At 40.0% G+C, this 20,584-nt stretch overlaps 1 protein-coding gene across 3 annotated transcripts in view; it reads left to right on the top strand.

Annotated features, from left to right (window-relative positions):
• Nucleotides 1–20,584, top strand: part of DESI2 (desumoylating isopeptidase 2) — a 59,109-nt gene that overhangs the window by 30,199 nt on the left and 8,326 nt on the right. For 2 of the 3 annotated variants that reach the window (XM_019032408.4, XM_055373872.2), the window contains exons 2-4: nt 6,516–6,588; nt 9,162–9,255; nt 11,781–11,922. In XM_019032408.4, coding sequence (XP_018887953.1) covers nt 6,516–6,588; nt 9,162–9,255; nt 11,781–11,922 — 309 coding nt within the window. Of the gene's footprint in view, nt 1–1,093; nt 1,171–1,784; nt 1,850–6,515; nt 6,589–9,161; nt 9,256–11,780; nt 11,923–20,584 lie in introns of all 3 variants that reach the window. The other variant, XM_055373883.2, reaches the window with a different exon arrangement.

The raw sequence follows: 20,584 nt of genomic DNA, 5'->3' as shown, positions 1-20,584 counted from the left end.
CATAAGAGTAGCCCACCCTTCCTCTGCCTTCTTTTGACTTTGCTAACACTGATATTTTTTTAAAAACCAAGCCATCCATGGCCAGGCACAGTGGCTCATGTCTGTAACCCCAGCACTTTGGGAGGCCAAGGCAAGTGGATTGCTTGAGCCTAGGAGTTCGAGACCAGCCTGGACAACATGATGAAACCCTGTCTGTATAAAAAATAGCTGGGCATGGCGGCATGTGCCTGGAGTCCCAGCTACTCAGGAAACTGAGGTGGGAGAATGGCTTGAGCCCTGCCTGCAGTGAACCGAGATCAGGCCACTGCACTCCAGCCTGGGCAACAGAGCCAAACCCTGTCTCAAAAAAAAAAAAAAAAGACCAGTCCAGTTTTCTTGTAGAATGTCTCATAGTCCAGACTTACCTGATTTTTCCTTATGGTTGTCTTCTGGTTTAACACATTTGACAGGAAAACTAACAAAGCAAATGTAGCTTTTGTATTTCATCACATCCAAAGGCACATAATATCAATTGGTCCAACTATTAACGATGCTCAGTTCAATCACTTAGTATTGATAAGGTGATATACACCATATTTTTCCATTGCAAAGATATCTTTTTTCTTTGTTATTTAGGAAAAATAGTGGGGGTTGTCAAGTGACATTGGTGCAAAAAATGGGGAGAAATGGCAGGGGAGAAGGAGATGATACTTTGAGACAATGTGTATATCATTCTTAAACAGCCTTTCTTCTAATGGTTTTATCATCCATGATCTTTGCCTGACTCAACTGGTGGCAACAAAATGGTGATTGCCTAATTTTGCCCTTTCGTCTACTTGTACTAGCTGGCTTTCTTCTATTAAAAAAAGAGCTTTCCTCCTTTTACTTTTTTTTTTTTTTTTTAAGTATTACCATGGACTCTGAGATAGTCTTTTTATTCAATATGCTATAGTCCATTATCATTATTCTTTTTGATGTTCACCTTTTCCCAGAGTTGACTAATGAAAACTGCTTTAGGCCAGCTTCTCTATAATCTTGACATGTGGCCATCATTCTTTGAGCAATTCTCACCTTACACATTTTTGCCCTAACTTTGAATCAACCATTTCTCCAGAGTCCTGATTCCTTTTAGGAAGAGAAACCAAGATCTGGACAGTATGTTCATTGCTTCTACTTCAGTGGGCAAACGAGGTAATAATATATATTCTTTATGAGTTTATACAGATGCCTCCCGTTACAATCCAGTACCACGGGCTTCTTCCATTCCATTTCCTCTTCTGTGTTTTTTATCTCCCTCTACTACCCTGACAACTCTGGTTCCCACCATCAGTATATGTACTCACTTGCTCTCTACTAGAGCATAGCAGTCCCCAACCTTTTTGGCATCAGGGACTAGTTTCGTGGAAGATGATTTTGCCGTGGACCTGGGGCGGGGGAGGGAGGATGGTTTCAAGATGAAACTGTTCCACCTCAGATCATCAGGCATTTGTTAGATTCTCATAAGGAACGCACAACCTAGATCTCTTGCATCCACAGCTGCCCACCTCTTGCTACATACACGTCCTGTAGTACATACAAATAGTTTTGGAATTACACCAGTACTACTATGAACAACACGTCTCAGTTTGAGATTTCTTTGCACTTCATTTTGTCCTTAGTATATATCTCAGTAAGGGTATATAGACAGAATACTATATTCAGAAGTTAATTTCTTTTTTGTTATCTGTGTGATTATCAATTTGATACACAACTAGGTTCATTTGTTTTTGTTTGACTTCGGTTTTGAGGTGTACTTCTGTTTCCAGAATTGGTTCCTTCCGGTGGGTTCTTGGTCTCACTGACTTCAAGAATGAAGCTGCAGACCCTCGTGGTGAGTGTTAAGTTCTTAAAGATGGTGTGTCCGGAGTTTGTTCCTTCAGATGTTCAGATGTGTCCAGAGTTTCTTCCTTCCAGTGGGTTCGTGGTCTCGCTGACTTCAGGAATGAAGCCGCAGACCCTTGTGGTGAGTGTTACAGCTCATAAAGGTAGTGCAGACCCAAAGAGTGAGCAGCAGCAAGATTTACTGTGAAGAGCGAAAGAACAAAGCTTCCACAGCGTGGAAGGGGACCTGAGCAGGCTGTGGCTGCGGGCTTGGGTGGCCAGCTTTTAGTCCCTTATTTGGCCACACCCACATCCCACTGATTGGTCCATTTTACAGAGTGCTGATTGGTCTGTTTTTTACAGAGCGCTGATTGGTGCATTTTTACAGAGTGCTGATTGATGCATTTACAATCCTCTAGCTAGACAGAAAAGTTCTCCAAGTCCCCACCTGACCCAGAAAGTCCAGCTGGCTTCACTTCTCACTTCTTTTTCTGTTTCAAAGTTTAACTTTGTGAAAAACATTTATGTCATTCAAACGTCAAAACTATATATGAAAAGATATCCCAGGAAGTCTCCTATCTCTTTCCCTTTCATCCCCCTCTGGTAGGTAACTATTTTCATAATTTTCTGGTTTTTTCTTCTTTTTCTTTTTTGTAAAAAAATAGATATTTGCATATGACAGGGATCTTACACAAACTTTTTCTGTAAATAACCAGATAGTAAATATTTTGGTTATCTATCACACTCAACTCTGCCATTGTGGCATAAAAGCCACATAGACAATTTGCAAACAAATGAGCGTGGCTGTGTTCCAATAAAATGTTATTTGCAAAGACAGGTGGGGGGCCAGATTGGTCTGCAGGAGTTGTTTGCTGGCTGTAAGATGTAGATACAGACATTCTCATACAAAAGCATGTATATAGTGTGCTGTCAAAAAAAAAAAAAAAACTCAGTGATATTTGTTAAAGCACAGTAAGGCAAACTCTTTTCAAGACCATTGTGATAGGTAGAGGGGCCATGGCAATGGGATTTTGCAGTGGAGTAGAGAAACTGTGTTCAACTCCAAACACAGCATGGGCAAATGGGAATTTGCAGCCAGGGAGCAGGGTGGAGGGTCAGTGGATGGAAAATTTCTAAGAGGAAACATTAGGGATCAGGGGGGTTCTGGCTAAACCAACCTAACACATTTCCTAGTGAAGATCTGGCATCACCAGGGGGATGGTGGAGGATGAGGAACCTGACCAGTTATGGAGGTGATCAGATAGCAAGGGTTGGGGGTTCTTGCTGAACTGAATTAGCAAGATTCTTTGCTAAAACCTGATTTTACAAGTACGTGTACACATAGGCCTAGGAGAAGGTTCAGGAGTCTAAGTCTTTGCCATATATTATTACTTTTTTCTTTTTTTGAGACAGATCTCGCTCTGTCGCCCAGGCTGGAGTGCGGTGGCGTGATCTCGGCTCACTGCAAGCTCCGCCTCCCGGGTTCATGCCATTCTCCTGCCTCAGCCTCCTGAGTAGCTGGGACTACAGGTGCCCGCCACCACACCCGGCTAATTTTTTGTATTTTTAGTAGAGACAGGGTTTCACCATGTTAGCCAGGATGGTCTCGATCTCCTGACCTTGTGATTCGCCCACCTCAGCCTCCCAAAGTGCTGGGATTACAGGCGTGAGCCACCGCGCCCAGCCTTTTGCCATATATTACTTTGCAACTTGCTTTTGTTTCCCTAACAAATATATCCTGGAAATTACTTCCTCTTCCTCTTAGTTCCTTAAGAGCATCACCCCTCCCCCAACACTTTTTGAATTTTTTTTTAGAGACAGGGTCTCACTTTGTTGCCCTGGCTGGAGTGCAGTGGTGTGATCATAGCTCACTGCAACCTCGAACTCCCGGGCTCAGTTCTCCTACCTCAGCCTCCCAAGTAGCTAGGACCACGGGTACCTGGCTAATTTTTTTTTTTTTTTTAAGAGATTGGGTCTCCCTGTGTTGCCTAGGGGGGTCTTGAACTCTTGGCCTCAAGCTGTCCTCCCGCCTCAACCTCCCAAAGTACTGGAATTACAGGTGTGAGCCACCACACTGAGCCCTTCCCCTCTTTTTATGGCTAAAGAGTATTCCATTATATAGATATATCATAGTTTATGTAACTAGGACCCTATAAATGAACATTTAGGCTGTTGTCAACATTTTACTAACATAAATAATACTGCAGTTAATAGTCTCATGCTTATGGTTTTTTATATGTGCAACCTATTCTCTTACTATAGTATTAAGATTCAAATAAATAAAAACCTGTTAAACTAAGATAATAGCATGTCACTTTAAAATAACATTTTTAACTATAAAAGTAATACTCTTTATCAAATTTAGAAAAACAAACAATCCTGAATGTATGGAGCTAAAACTGAAAGTATTGCATTTTAGTCCTCTACTCCCACCCTAGCCACATGTACTCCTCTCGGCCAAATTGTTAACAGTTGAACACAGGTGCTTCAGACCTTTCTTTTGTTGCAATTGGTGGTAGTTTGATTTTGTCATCCCATACTTAACATGTAAGTATATCCTCAGGCTAACTTATTTTTCAAAAATGTGATCATGCTACACATATTATGACTTGATCCTTTTATTTTATGTGGTTTTTAAATATCTATCGAGTTACCTCATTCTTTTTTCTTTTTTTAAAAAAAAATCTCAGCTAATTTTCCCAAGTCAACCTTATTCTTTTTTTGATTGATAGTTTATAATATGAATGTACCATAATTAGCCATTTCTCTATTGATATTTAGACTTCAGTTTTTCAGTACTGTAGACAACTACAGTTAATATCCTGGGACATGCCTTTGCATATGTACTAGTATTTCTATAGAATAGATTCCAGAAGGTGAAATGGTTAAGTCACTTTCATTGATTTTCACAAGTATACTCATATCTGAACTTTTTGCTGCCCAAACTCTGGGATTAAATAGATTTGGGTAAATGTTTTGAAGAATCCTTACTGTATGTAATCTTACTACTCTCCTTCCAAAATCAAATTGATTCACATAAAAAAATGTATCCTTCATTTCCTAACTTGCCATCCAAATTCTGGCTCTCCAAAATCAGGAACTCAAAAAATTCCGATCGAGAGGGATACTTATATTCTCATATGAATCTTTGTTATATCCACACAGATTCTCTCTTTTTGCGTATTATTTATCTTTTTTATCTTGTTTTTATGTAGTTTTATAAAATAAAAAGTTGTACATTTTTATGTAGAATATCTGTTGATATTTTCCTCTGTAAATTCTAGGATTTTGCTTTACTTAGGTTGTCTTTTCCCACCTAAAATTTTTAAAACTCTATTCCCTTCTATCCATATATAGTTATTTTTAGACACACTAGAATTTTTAGATACACGAAATTTATGCATAATCAATTTTGTCAACATGCTTTTAGTAAGTCATACTTTGTCATTAATTTTAAATATCTCCTTTATCATATATCAAATTCTTATATATACAAGGGTCTGTACCAGGATCTGTTCCTGCAACAATGCCATATTGTTTTAATGAATATTTCAATTTCTAGATGGGAAAATTCCTTGTTCTTTTTCATATATTTATTTATGATTGCTTAATTCTTCTTCCAGGTACGTTTTATTTTATTTTTATCCACGCTCGGCCCCAGGTACATTTTAGAAAAAAACACAACTGACTCGTTCATTTATGCTTCTTCCAGCAATGCGTGAGAATGTGTGTAGGTCTGAGAAAGACTGGCTAGGGGTCTGGAGCCAAGGTTAAGACTTGAATAAACCTGGAACAATTAAAGATAAATTATCTGTCCCCTAACCTGGGAGACATCCAATAGGTTTGTAACACTTTTGAGTGTTACCTAAGTGTTTTGTTTAGTGAGCTCTTAACTCATTTACCTTTTTCTCAGTTTAACCCGCTCCACTTCACCTTTTTAACCCCTTTCACAGTCATTTCCTGTAATTTCTTATCATATAACCTATGTACATCCTCTTACCTCTTCCTGGCATTTCTGTCCATCCCCATGGGCCCCATGGCCCAGTTTTCTTACTGGGAAATCTGATTTGTTCCTAAAGACTCAGTTCAGATATTACTTTTCTGGGAGGTTTTTATTCATGCTAATGGTAAGAAGTAAGAATGTTGTTCTAACCTTTGTGCATTGTTTATTCCTATATTATTACCATTATCAAACTTTGAGCTGAATCAGGACACATGATACATGCCATAAATGTTTGTTGAAAAAGAATAAAATATTTCTGCTTTCAGGGAGCTCACCAAAGAAGAAGAAGAAAAGCTTAGGATAGGAGAAAAATAGATATGAAAGCACACTGTGTGTGTGTGTGTGTGTGTGTGTGTGTGTGTAAGTCACTAACAGCAGAGCTCTTATATAATCTCTCCCCCCCCCGCCCCACAAACTGATCAAGCTTTTAATTGTATTGCTTCCCCTAGAAGCCTTAGATAATGTGCTTATACTCAAATCGCGACAATCATTTTGACCCAGGAAGGCATTCCAGATGTGGTACAGGCAAAGGCACAGAGCCACAGAGACAGGACCACTGGATCGTTATCATGGGAGTTTCAGAGTGAAAGACTGGGGAGCAGTCACTTCTGTAGCGCGGAGTTGAGTTGTAAATGAACAGGTATTCTGAATCTTTTCTTTCTTTTTTTCTCAGTATTGGATGAACGAATATACCTCATCCATTGGAATTGGAGTTTTTCATTCAGGAATTGAAGTCTATGGCAGAGGTACGTGTACACACAGTCTAAATATACTCTCTGAAGATTTTGTACTTTAAAAGAGTTGCAAAATCATAACTATAGGTCTTTTTTTTTAACCACTTGCATATGTTATTACAGAAAGTAGAAGAAAATCTCCCCATATTCATTTATACTGCGTTTTGGAAAAATGCCCAAAGTAGAATGTATTTGGGGAGAAAGTACTCAAAATACAAGAGTATACATTTGCTTCATTCACTTTATCTTTTATTCTAAATACTATGTTTTAAAAAATATTTTCCTTTTGTGATTGTCATAAAATGACAGTTTTTTTTGTTCTCATATATATTGGAGCTCCTAAGAAACCTTGCATTTCGAAAATAGCATGATAAAAACAATAATTTTGGTCGGAAAGGTTGGTGCTAGAAAGTGTCAGACTTGAAATACCAATTTCCTGAGGGAATTTCCAGTAATAAATTTGGTTTGTAGACCTATACGTCTTATAAAATCTATAAGTTTTTGAAGTCTAAAAACATTGCTGAGCAAATCCTGCCATGATTACATCTAATCATGCCCTTTGTCATTAACTCAGCCCTTTTCATTCTCCTTATTACCCTTTATTAGGATAAACATGTCAGGAGTCACTCAAACCAAGCAGCTGTGTTTTCAACAGTTTTTTTCCACTGTTCTAATTCCTACTCTTGATGCAAGATAATCTACCCCTGATCAAGTCGTAACTAATAGTAATGGTCTGCGTAAGACAGATCACATTGCTGATTTCATTCAATGTATCATTTTGAATTATAAACTAACCCTATAGCAGAAATGCCTTTGTTCGCTTCAGCTAGGCAGTCTTTGTGACCTCTTAAGAATGTATTATTGCAGTTTACTGAGGGTTACCCCGAACACTATACACCAGTTTTAACCAATATAAAGAAAAGACTCATTTACTTAAATGTGTCAGTATGGTGGTTATACTCTTTTTTATATTCCATTTTACCTGCTTCCAGGTGAAGTTTAGCATATTAAATGTTGGCTATAAAAATCTGCCATTTAAGCTGTATTTTACTTGAAAGTTTGCATCTACCAAATAATCCCAGGAAATACTGAGGGGCTCTTGCTGAAAGTTTCATGCTTGGGAGTATTGCTGTGGGTGGGATCATAGTTTGTGGGGTTACTCTTTTGGTTGATTTGGCTTTTGCCAAATTTGCGTTTGTATTTGTTGAATTTGTGTGATGTGTTACCGTTCTTAAAATGCCATCAAGTTTTGAACCACACGATCATGGTGGGTTAGGTAAGGGCAGGTGCCATCTTCTCCGTTTTTCAGCTGAAGAAACTGAGGCCCAAACCTGCTGGAAGTCATAATGCTAATAATTAACTCAAACTTGAACCCAAATGTTCTTGTATGCTAGTCCATGGCTCTATTATCTGCCTAATCATTGCTCCCCTTCATAAAATTATTAGTAATAATTAGAAACATGTTTCAAAACATGTTCATGTAAATTTAGTAAAGCTAGAATCAAATATTAATATATTCCTGAAAATTAGTGATTGCTTTTTAAATAAAAGAATGGGTCTGTGACTTTCCTTACTATAATTGAGAAAGTTAAGAATCCAAATATAATCTTATCCTTTCCAACCTGATAATCTACAATATTTTGTAAAATTTTGTCACTAAAAAACTTTAAAAATTATATTTCAAAATAGCCACTTTATTTCTCAAACTACATCTTTGCTTTTTTTGAACAGGTCTGAATTAAAAGTAAATTTAGTATCTGCCTGTTCTTTCCTGTGCTTTGTTCTAAGACCTTTTAAGGTATATTTTTAAAGTGATGAAGTTGATTTAAGCATGGTTTGGAATTCTTTAAATTTGTCTACTAAGACTTAGCCACTGAAATATCTAAGTGAAATAACAGAAAATTACAGGAATTTTTTATCTAAAATTATTCTCCATTTTGTTCTCCAGAGTTTGTATCTGATGTACATTTTGTATTGGATGTACAGTCAAAAAATAGTTTATCCTAGCTAAAAGACTTGCTGTGGAGATTGGATGGGAGGGTGGATGGGTATGTGTGTTAATTTGGCAGTTTATTTTTTTCTTAAATGAATAGAATTGAGTAGTGTTTTAGGTTTGGTAATGTTCCACCCTACTCAAAGATAAACCAATAGTCTTTATCCCAGAAACCATGAAACTCACTGTTACTAGACAGTTTCTCCAGTAAGATACGTGTTTGAAATTGGATCACTTTAACTTAGAAAGTGGCAAAACACTGAACTGACCACCTGCCTAGACTGGCATGATATAGACAGGCAGAGAGAACTGTATTTACCTCTGTGTGTTGGTCACTCTCTTCCTGCCATGATAAGAAAGGGAAATATGGCAGGCAAGAATATCTTTGAGTGTCTTCTGTTATTTGAGTTTCGGGTCTTTTGTGACAACTGTTTATACGAGTAATAGCTAAGTGAGATATTTGTGAAAGCATTTTATAAACTGAAAAATATTTAGATGGTGTCACTGTTATCCTCAATTATTAAAGCTAATTCAGCATTCTGGTTAAATTTTATGTGATACATACTAAAAATCATGAGTTTTCTCTTTTCAGAATTTGCTTATGGTGGCCATCCTTACCCCTTTTCTGGAATATTTGAAATTTCCCCAGGAAATGCTTCTGAACTAGGAGAAACATTTAAATTTAAGTAAGTAGGGAGGATAATTTTTATTACACTGTCTTAGGTGCCATAGCTTGTTTTCAGGTATACAGAATTCATTCTGTAAATCAAAACAAACCCAAGAAGTTAAAAATGTCTCTTTGTTTTAATTGCTGACATTTTATATAACTCAAGTTTGCCTCAGGAAACCCATTTCTTTTCCTTTTTTTTTTGAGATGGAGTCTCACTCTGTCTCCCAGGCTGGAGAGAAGTGGCGTGATCTCAGTTCACTGCAGCATCCGCCTTCTAGATTCAAGCGATTCTCCTGCCTCAGGCTCCCAAGTAGCTGGGATTACAGGCGTGCACCACGACGCCCAGCTAATTTTTTGTATTTTTAGTAGAGACGGAGTTTCACCATGTTGGCCAGGCTAGTCTTGAACTCCTGACCTCAGGTGATCCACCTGCCTCGGCCTCCCAAAGTGCTGGGATTACAGGCGTGAGCCACCACGCCCAGCCCAGGAAACTCCTTTCTAATGATTTCTTCCCCTCAATCTCCTGTTTGAAAGGAGAAAAAGTTTTATTGTGACCTACCTAGCAAATTAAAAATGTATTTATTGTCCCAATGAAAGGGACACTTTACACGTTTGAAATAATTAAACAGTTGATTAGCGTAGAATCCATTGTTAAGGTACATGTATTACATGTAATGATAAACCTAAAATATATGGATGTAAGTGTTCACTGGTGTCTTATGAGTAATAAAAAGCAGTGAGAATATAATTTTTTTTGATTTATACTTTAAGTTCTAGGGTACATGTGCACAACGTGCAGGTTTGTTACATAGGTATCCATGTGTCATGTTGGTTTGCAGCACCCATCATCTCATCATTTACATTAGGTATTTCTCCTAATGCTATCCCTCCCCCAGGCTCCCACCCCATGACAGGCCCTGGTGTGTGACGTTCCCTGCCCTGTGTCCAAGTGTTCTCATCGTTCAGTTCCCACCTATGAGTGAGAACATACGGTGTTTGGTTTTCTGTCCTTGTGATAGTTTGCTGAGAATGAGAATATAAATGTTAATAATAAAATTTTCATTCCTTAATTGAGGTTTGTATTTAAAGTGATATTTAGGGCCGGGTGCAGTGGCTCATGCCTGTAATCCCAGCACTTTGGGAGGCCAAGGCAGGCGGATAACCTGAGGTCAGGAGTTCGAGATCAGCCTGGGCAACACGGTGAAACCCCGTCTCTACTAAAAATATAAAATTAGCCAGGCATGGTGGTGCATGCATGTAATCCCAGCTACTCGGGAGGCTGAGGCAGGAGAATTGCTTGAACCTGGGAGGCAGAGGATGCGGTGAGCTGAGGTCGCGCCATTGCACTCCAGCCTGGGCAACAAGAGTAAATCTCCATCTCACCAAAAAAAAAAAAAAAGTGATATTTAGAATGTGAGTTTCAAGGAGCTTTAAACTTCTGGGCCTATAATAGATGGCTTGCCAAGTGAAAAAGAGACAGTGAAATGAGGTTCCAACATTAAACTTCAGTAGAGAGCTACACATTAAGCCCTCTACTAAGTTCATAGTTCTCTTAGCCTATCACTGAATTGAAAGATTTTCGCACGTAAGTGCTATGATACCATCCTGAATCCACTCCTTCGGGCTCTCTTTTGGCAAGACTACTTGATAAAAGGATTTTCTAAGTATTTTCAGGTTTCTTGGATGCCTTTTATCTGACTGAAATTCCACTTTCTCTTGGATAATGTCTGTCGCCTTTCCAAGGTAGTAGTTTGGAGTCCTTTTTATTTTTGTTTGTTTAGAGATGGAGTCTTGCTCTGTCACCCTGACTGGAGTGCAGTGGCACGATCTCGGCTCACTGCAACCTCCGCCTCCTGCGTTCAAGCGATTCTTCTGCCTCAGCCTCCCGAGTAGCTGGGATTACAGGCACCTGCCATCATGCCCGACTAATTTTTGTATTGTTTTAGAGACGGGGGTTTCACCGTGTTGGCCAGGCTGGTCTTGAACTCTTGACTGCCCACCTCGGCCTCCCAAAGTGCTGGGATTACAGGCGTGAGCCGCCATACCCGGCCAGGGTCCTTCTTTTTAAAAAATGTTTAGTCAGGTTTGACAGTTTGTCTCATTGCAGCACAGTGACAGATAACTTAAAAGTTTGTTTCTAGGTGACATTATGGCCAGCCCTTAAATGGCAAGTGAAATTATGCAGGAATATTTGCAGCATGGATCTGGTTCCCTAATAATATAACTGCTAATACAATAGTTGTGAAAATAACTGTAATATTACATGTTACATAAGGACATATATTTCATAAAGAAAATGACTTGTGCTTTTGTAGTATTCATAGGTAATATACTTAAGAGTTTATTGCAGAAAAGTAGAAACTAAAATAGGACTTTTAAAGTATCTTGTTTCACTTTTAGTCTTGTTATATTAACCCTGATTTGTTATGTCAATCATAATATTCCTGGAAATAAGCAAGTATTTAAACATGCTTTTTATAAATATTTGACACAACTATGTCCTTATTTTTCTTTCTCTTTTTTTTCTTTTTGTTCTTTAAGAGAAGCTGTTGTTTTAGGGAGCACGGACTTCCTAGAAGATGATATAGAAAAAATTGTAGAAGAACTGGGAAAAGAATACAAAGGCAATGCTTATCATTTAATGCATAAAAACTGCAATCATTTTTCTTCAGCTTTATCAGAGGTAAACTAAATTTTATCCTAAAAGTTCTTCAAATAAATATTTGCTATCCCACTATACTTGATATCCCACTATATTCGATCTTGATTCACTTCTTTTCCGATTTTTTGTGTTGTATGAAATATGGTATTGTATTTCAACCTTGTATGAATGACCTTTCCAGAGTTGGTAACTTGAGAGTCCGCACAGTTTTAAATGGTAGTTCTATTCATTACTTTGCAGTGGGTAGAGAGGAAGTACAAATAATGGTCCCTTCTTACTCTATTTTATTATAACCTGAAACTTTCACTTTAAAAAAGTAAATGCCTAGAAACTTCTGCTTCTTAGCCACTAAGGTTTCTCTTTTGCTGAATTTTTTTTTCTGGCTCTTATTAATAAGTAATTCGTGTCTTCCATCTTGAAATTTTCTTCTGCTAACATAACACATAGGCACTTACTTGCCTTCTCAATTCTTGAATCCCAAGCAGAAGATCAAAACTAGGTCAAAATTAAAGAACTATAAAAAGAAAATGGAGGAAAGAAATTAAAAAGATTATAAAATAAGGTCTAGAGAATTGGCACTTGAAACAGCTTCCCAGCTTTCTGATTCTTAGCAGATGGTTGCAGTGGCAGCATCTAGGTACCACAGAAATTGTGAAGGGTGTAAAGGAGAAAACGAGCTGCTATTTCAGTGACCTCCTCTGCAGAAATGCTTCGTTCCTTGGCCCTTTTTACTTCCCTCATGGCTTCTACAATACAGCTTTCAGACAACTCTCACAGACTGTTACCATGCTACTCAAAGTGTGTTTCATGGACCAGCAGCATCAGCATCTCCTAGTAATTTGTGAGATATGTATTATCTCTGCCCCACCAGAGATATACTGAATGCAAATCTTCACTTTAACAAGATCCCCAGATGACTCATACAAACGTGAAGGTTCAAGAAACACTCTAGTCTAGCGGATGCATCAGTACCGTAGAAGTGACCTAGTCAGTCTTCAGGCAGGGGGAAGGTAGTTCTGAGCTTTCTTGACCCCAGACATTACATTTGTATGGAATGCTTTCAAAGATCTATTGAGTGCTAAAATTAGTGGAGAAATAGACAGCATCCTAATCCACTCTATTTTTCAGACAAGGAAACAGACCCCAATTGGGAAAATGACTTATCAAAGAAGATTGTCATGGAGAATTCAGACTAGACCGGACTTCTTACTCCAGTGCTTATTATATTTTATCATTACTTCCTCTGGTTCTAATTTATTCTGTCCTTCAAAAACATTAAGAACGTTATTGAGCATCTATACCACCACATCAGCCCTGGTCTAACCCCAAAACCATTTTGCATTTGGGGCCCAAAGAGCAATTCTAGATGTCCCTGGAGCCATCTTTTTAGGCCACAGTTTTTATGCTTTTCCCCATATGAGTGCTGAATTGTTTTTTTGTTTTTTTTTTTTTTTTTTTTTGAGATGGAGTTTTGCTCTTTGTCACCCAGGCTGGAGTGCAGTGGGACCATCTTGGCTCACCACAACCTCTGCCTCCCAGGTTCAAGTGATTCTCCTGCCTCAGCCTCCCGAGTAGCTGGGACTATAGGCACCCGCCACCACGCCTGGCTAATTTTGTGTTTTTAGTAGAGGCAGGGTTTCTCCATGTTGGTTAGGCTGGTCTCGAACTCCTGACCTCAAGTGATCCGCCCGCCTCAGCCTCCCAAAGTGCTGGGATTACAGGCGTGAGCCACGGCGCCTGGCCTAGCGCTGAATTGTTAAGCTGGAAGACCCAGAAGTTAAGTGACTTGACCCAAGGTTACCTAGCCTTTTGGTGGCAGTGCTGGAACTAGAATTCTGGATAGTGAGGGATAAGGAGCTATTTTAATAAAATATGGTATATATTCCATTAAATGGAAATATCAGCTCTTGCCGATTGTGAAATGTAAAAGCTACCTTTGGAATTTGAAATGATAGATGCAACTCCCATATAACGAAGACAAGCAAATTAATATTAGGCACTCTAATGAAGTTTAGTAAAACTGGTATGCTTTTATATCTTTGACAACATAGTGTGGGGACGTATGTCATAACCAGTTGCAAATAAGCAAAATCATCACTATATTAATAATTGATTGTTTATATGTACTTTTCTGTTAATATTGTTCTTAAAAATTCTAAGAATTATCATTTAACACCGTAATGTTATCAGTTCCGATGCTTCCTCTACAGCAGGGATTAGCAAACTACTATAGCCTGGCCTTTGAACCAACACCAGCGTGTCATCTGTCCTTGTACAGCCTGCAGGCTAAAATGGTTTTTACATTCTTTTTAAGGACTGAAAAAAGCCAAAAGAGTACTATATGGTGACATGTATAAATTATGTAAAGTTCAAACTTTAGTATTCATAAAATTTTTTTTTTTAAACCAGAACATTTATTGCATTACTAATCGTTGAAATTCTTAAGATGAACTGGATGCTGCAAGCAGCTGCCCTCTTGGGTTTAGGTGTTGTTCCTTCACGGAATCTGTGCCTGAATCTGCGGTCTGCAATTTTTAGGCGCCTCATTCGACCAGTCCCGGTGGTATTTTGTCTTTTAGCGTTGGCACTGCAGTTATACTTTCTCTTGCGCTTGGCGGGGTAGCCACATTTGCCACAGGTCAACTTCTGAAGGTGGTAGGCCTTAGAGCCACAGCAGTGGCACGTGTGCATCTTATTGCGACGCTTTCCAAACGATGACGTTGCCTTCATCACCTTGCTTCTGTGGCTAAGACCAGAGAGATTCATTAAGTTTTATCAGAACACAGCCATGCTTATTTGTTTACCTGTTTCCTTGACTGCTTTCCGGCTGCAGTGGCAGAGTTGAGTAGCTGCAGCAAAGATTTATGGCCTATAAAGCCCAAAATATTTATTGTTTGACCTTTAACAGAAAAAGTTTGCCAGCCTCTACTCTGCAAGATAGGTCCCTTCGAATTGGGTGCTAATTGGCTTAAACATCAAGGAAACGTTATGTTATAAAACAAGTCCAGAATAAGGCAGGCTCCATTCCAATGTGGTCAGTGTCTCAACTGTGAGTGTCATAGGGATGTAAGGTCTTTATTCATTTCTCTAAGCTGCCATCCTTGGGATGTTGGCCCCACCGGCAGGCCAGCTCCCTTTATGGTTTCAGATGGAGGCAACAATTTTAACACAACAACCAGAGGAAGACCATGTCTCTCTCCCTTTGGAAACAGTGGAACTCTTTCTGGAACTCCCTTTTCCCTAGCCTTCCAAAAGCAGCCATGTTTTACAGCCAGAATTGTGTCAGATGCCTAATTATGAACCTCTCACTAGCAAAAGGACTGGCATACCATTACTAAATGCCACTCGTCTAATCTAAATGTCTTTTTAAAATTAATATTTTCGGCCAGGCATGGTGGCTCACACCTGTAATCCCAGCACTTTGGGAGGCCAAGGTCGGGGGATCACAAGGTCAAGAGATCAAGACCATCCTGGCCAATGTGTTGAAACCTCATCTCTAACTAAAAATATAAAAATTAGCTGGGCGTGGTGGCGGGCACCTGTAATCCCAGCTACTCAGGAGGCTGAGGCAGGAGAATCGCTTGAACCCAGGAGGCAGAGGTTGCAGTGAGCAGAGATGGTGCTGTTGCACTCCATCCTGGGCAACAGGAGCAAAACTCCATCTGAAAAAAATAAGTAAAATTAATATTTTCAGTAGAAAATTCAAAACATATAAAAGTAGAATAATATAATGAGCCCCTGTATAACTGTAACTTAGATACCACTCCAGCCCCAAATTGTTTTGAAACAAATCCCAGATTTCATTTAGAGATAGGGTCTTGCTGTTGCCCAGGCTGGGGTGCAGTAATGTGATCATAGTTCATTGCAGCTGGGAACTCAGGCTCAAGTGAGCCTCCTGCCTCAGCCTCCCAAGTAGCTGGAGCTACAGGTACATGCCACTATGTACAGCTTTTGTATTTTTTGTGAAGATGGAGTTGCATTATATTGCCCAGGCTGGTCTGGAACTCCTGGACTCAAGCAATCCTCCCACCTCAGCCTCCCAAAATCCTGGGATTACCTGCGTGAGCCACTGCACCTGGCCTAATTTCAATTATAAATATTTCACTCTGTATCTCTAAAAGATAAAGATTCTTTTTAGCATAACCACATTATGTCATCACTCCTAAAATTAACTCCTAAAATTATGTTATCACTCCACAAATTAACACTATTTCTTAATATTATCCAAATAAACAACGTTCAGATTTCCCCAATTGTCATAATTTTTTAACGGTTAGTTTGAATCCAAATCTAAACAAAAGTTCATACAGCTGGTCACCCTGAGATACATTCCCCATAGAAAAGGCAAGATAGCTGGGCACAGTGGCTCATGCCTGTAATCCCAGCACTTTGGGAGGCTGAGGCGGGTAGGTTGCTTGAGCACACAAGTTCAAGACCAGCTTGGGCAACATGGCAAAACCCCGTCTACAAAAAATACAAAAATTAGCTAGGCACGGTGGTGTGTGCCTGTAGTCCCAGCTGCTTGGGAGGCTGAGGTAGGAGGATGGCTTAAGCCCAGGAGGCAGACGTTGCAGTGAACCAAGATGGTACCACTGCACTCCAGCCTGGGTGATAGGGCAAGATAGATGCTTTTTTTCCCCCCTTTACTTGTTTTCAAAAAACAAGTTGGTTCCTGTACAGAAGAGTTAACTAACATCATAGGCCTAAAACTGCTGTCCTTAGAAAGGCCTGCCTGCAGGATTGGTCCTGAGCTGGCATCTGCGAGCTTGGACTTCTGTAAGGTTCTCATCATTCCCAGAACTGAGAAGAGTGGCTCCCTTTGCCTAACCTGTTTGTACAACTAATTTGGTTTATGCTGAAAACCTGCTTTCCCTCTGGGACTCTGGGATTTTGGCAGAGGACGCCTGCATGACCAGCCCCCAATAGAAGTCTCGGGTTCTGAGTCTGTAATGATCTTCCCTGGTAGACATTTCACATATGTTGTCACAGACCATTGCTGGGGGTATTAAGCATGCACATCCTACCTGACTCTATTAGGAGAGGATCCTTAAAGCTTGTGCCTGCTTTCCTCTGGACTTTGCCCCGTGTATATTTTCCTTTTGCTGATTTTGTTTTGTATCTTTTTGTTGTAATAAGTCATAGTCATGAGTATGCGATGCTGATTCCTGAGTCCTAGCAAATCACCAAAACGGGGCGGTTGTGGAGACCTTTGACTCACAGAAATATAACAGAAGGACTGGCAAGGCACGGTGGCTCATGCCTGTAATCCCAGCATTTTGGGAGGTTGAGGCGGGCAGATCACTTGAGGTCAGGAGTTTGAGACCAGCCTGGCCATCTTGGTGAAACCCCGTCTCTACCAAAAATGTAAAAAATTAGCCTGGCGTGTGGTACACACCTGTAATCCCAGCTACTCAGGAGGTGGAGGTTACAATGAGCTGAGATCATGCCACTGCACTCCAACCTGGGTGACAGAGGGAGCCTCTGTCTCAAAAAAAAAAAAAAGGGACTGAGAAAAGAAAGGATGAAATGGGTAGAGGTATGGAAAACCTTTGATGCCTGGATGGCTGTGGAGTTATCCATGATATGAAATAGCAGCTGAGCTGTTGCCTGTTATGAAAGGTAAAAGTTACCTGTCAAATTTCAAATGATAGATCCAACTCCAGGAGAACTGACTTGCTAGATCACCTGGCTACTTTTGGCCATGCTGGTTACAGTGAGGAGAAAAAAGAAGTGTAGCCCAGGTAATACCTTCAGTTTTTGTTCTCTCCTCCCGGAAGAAAGAAAAAAGGCCCAAAAATTCCCAAAGATGAGCTTTGGTTGGGCCAAAAATGTTAAACATTTATGGCACTCTTTCCTCACAAGTAGGAGGAAAAAAGGTTGAATCAGTTCTCAGGGCTGGAGCAAAGTAAAAAAGGGCAGAGGACATCCTTCAGTTGTTAGCCTACCTGCACGCCCTCAACCCCATTCCAGATAGGGTCTCCTCCGCAACTGTAATATTAAACCTTTTGCTAAATTTACTGCAAGGGGTCGAATACATCTGCAGTGAGGAAGGTGCCGGGCCGGGGTGGGGTAGCGGGGGCAGTTAATGGCCTTGTATTTTGCAGTTATTACATCTATGGATATACGATAGAAGTTGATGTAAAATGTTTTATGCTTGTAATGTCGCAGATGCGAGGGGGATTAGCTCAGTAAGGCAATGCGGCAAAGAAGTTGTTAGCGGGACACAACTTCCTTGCTTTTTGCTGCTGTAGGATAGACGGAAATTTAAATCCTTTGTTGAAAGCAAAATATGTCTCACAGCCGATGATATTTACTATGATTTTTGCCCATTGGAGCCTCTGGAAAAAGGAAGACATACACTTCTAAACATTTTTAAAGCAGTTTTTAATTGCAAGTGAGCTCATATAAAATCAGATGTCTGACCCTAGAGGCTGGTGATTTTCTAGCCTGATGTGCATAATTTTGAGTGGGTCTTAGAAAGCACTTAGGAAAGCTTTGCTTTTTGCTTGGCCTTGGAAACATGACTGGCCCTTCAGCATCTCAGCTTTACTGCTGCCAAAGAAAAGTCTCTGGCATATTTTGGAATTCTGAATTCATAGATCCTAGTTGCTTGGACTTGACGCTTGAGCTAAAACTTGACATTGCCTCCTACACACTATTTCAGTCTTAGCACAAGCTGTGTTAAACTGAAAGAGATACAGGCTCAGGGAAGAAGACTTCTACTTGGGGATCAAGGCAGATTCAGGATACCCCTCTGTGGGGCTCTTCACTATAAAAACATGGATGTTGATGGAACTACGTGGATTATCACAGGTGTCCATGGGAACCGGCTTCTCTGGTGGGACCATACGAAGTCGAAATGCTGATCTGTTCTGTATTTCTGATACAGGGACTGATTACATTCCTAACTTGTGATTATTGACAAAAGCTACATGTTGAGGGGAAAGCATATCACTAGGACTGTGACCCCTGTGCCTACCCATCTTACTCTCCACCTCTCAGGAAAGTTTCACTGTGTTTACTTGGGACTTCTGGACTAGCTGCCGTTTGCAACAGTGGACTTACCAGTTTGCCACTACTCTGCTACCTTTCTACTGGTGCACACACCTTAGTAACGCAGTTTGATTACTAAATGCAGCTGTCTCCAGAAACGGAATGATGCTATAGGCCACTTACTAAATGAATGATCAGGAGGAAAGCAGTGAGTGGCTCTCTAAAACCATTTTGAAATATTTTGAAAATTCAGGATTTAATTCTGACCAGTTCTGAAAATGGCATGTCTTTCTGGTTACATTATATAAAAATATTTTCTGGCCAGGTGCGGTGGCTCATGCCTGTAATCCCAATGCTTTAGGAGGCCCAGGCAGGCGGATCACAAGGTCAAGAGATCGAGACCATCCTGGCCAACAGGATGTACTAAAAATACAAAAATTAGCCGGGCATGGTGGCGCGGACCTGTAGTCCCAGCTACTTGGGAGGCTGAGGCAGGAGAATTCCTTGAATACAGGAGGGGGAGGTTGCAGGGAGCTGAGATTGTGCCACTGCACTCCAGCCTAGCAACAGAGTGAGACTCTGTCTCAAAAAAAAAAAAAAAAATTCTGTGAAAACTTTTGTCCCGCTTTAATATATCCCTTCCAGACAAAAGGTCTGGATGAGAGTAGAGGACAGTTTTTTAAATGTGAAGCTATCACTGCTAAATGGGACATACTGATTTTGTAACAACAACAAAAAACAAACCCTGGCACCTAGGGAATCTCAAAGGAGGCAAAGACTGATCATCTTTGTTTTTCAATACTGCCTTTCCCCTCTTCCTAAAAACTTCCATGCTACCTTTTTAAGATGCTGCAAGCACTTTGAATTCAAACAGCCTGCTGAGCCTGTGCTCAAACCTATGAGAGCAGGGAGTGACCTCAGCTCCTGCACTTCCCACACGGAACACCTCCAGATGTCATCCACAGTCGTGAGGCTGATAACCTGATGTCATGGACTAACATGGAACTGACTGTCTTCAGGTAGTCCCTCTGAAACAAAAACTCAAACTAAGTTTTCAGGCTGGAGTGGAAACCTGTTTTCCTCTACACTTTACCCCATGCACCTTTTCGCTTGCCAATTTTGTTTCATACCCTTTCGCTGTGATAAGTCATACCTGTGAATGCAGCTATATGCTGTGTCCTGTGAGTCCTCTAAAATCATCAAATCTCGAGGTGGAAAAACTGGGTCTTGGGCATCCCTGACACAGTTCCCTAGTATTCTCTAAGTGGTTTTTTTCTCCCCACAAAATATTTTTTGTTTTGAAAATTTAGCATCGTGAATATCTCCTCCCCAGATTTAAAAGTATTTTACGTTTCAGATCAGTGTAATGACTGTTTTTGTCCCATCTTTGATGCATGGGAGCCTCTTCAAGTTGGCTCATAAGTCTTTTGATTTGTCCCTAATAATCTTCTACAGCCTTTTGTTATCTGGTATGACAAGATATTCCAGGCTCATCTACATATTTTCTACCTCAGAACTGTTTCCTTCTAATAGCAAATATTTAGAAACTTTTATCTGGGCATTCAGGTTGCTCACTACTACTGAATTGATAATTGTTTCTAGCTCCTCATCCCCACCAGTAGATGAAACTAGGACTTCTTTACAGGTTCATAGTGACGTTTCTACTACAAATTTGGGCTACAGCATTTTT

This window comes from Gorilla gorilla, chromosome 1 (assembly GCF_029281585.2).
Source record: "Gorilla gorilla gorilla isolate KB3781 chromosome 1, NHGRI_mGorGor1-v2.1_pri, whole genome shotgun sequence".
Taxonomy (NCBI): Eukaryota; Metazoa; Chordata; class Mammalia; order Primates; family Hominidae; genus Gorilla; species Gorilla gorilla.
The sequence above is the reverse complement of the archived record's forward strand: the minus strand, read 5'-3'. Positions and strand labels throughout refer to the sequence as shown.